Here is a 202-nt window from a genome sequence, read left to right as displayed (position 1 = left end):
TCTCGTCCAGGTGGAGGGGACAGTCCCCAGAGACGGATATAAAGGCTGGAGGGGGACAGTGGTGAGCACAGTGAGATCCAGATCCCCCCGGCACTGATGTAGGGGGGAGAGCGGGATGTGATGGGGAAAGTTGGCAGGTGTCCTGCTGCCTGCTTGCCCTGCAAGAGCTGTAAGGGACCCCCCAGGGCAGCCCCTTACCTTC

The 202-nt window shown here is 61.9% G+C and overlaps 1 protein-coding gene across 1 annotated transcript in view; it reads right to left on the bottom strand.

Annotated features, from left to right (window-relative positions):
- Positions 1-45, bottom strand: part of AANAT (aralkylamine N-acetyltransferase) — a gene marked incomplete at its 5' end in the record, with an annotated part of 993 nt that extends 948 nt beyond the window's left edge. Inside the window, 2 exon segments of the mRNA XM_010083882.1 lie at position 1; positions 4-45. The exon segment at position 1 is cut by the window's left edge and continues 97 nt beyond it. Coding sequence (XP_010082184.1) covers position 1; positions 4-45 — 43 coding nt within the window.
- Positions 46-202: the final 157 nt, after the last annotated feature.

The sequence above is a fragment of the Pterocles gutturalis genome, unplaced genomic scaffold (assembly GCF_000699245.1).
Source record: "Pterocles gutturalis isolate BGI_N339 unplaced genomic scaffold, ASM69924v1 scaffold14165, whole genome shotgun sequence".
NCBI classification, from domain to species: Eukaryota; Metazoa; Chordata; class Aves; order Pterocliformes; family Pteroclidae; genus Pterocles; species Pterocles gutturalis.
The sequence above is the reverse complement of the archived record's forward strand: the minus strand, read 5'-3'. Positions and strand labels throughout refer to the sequence as shown.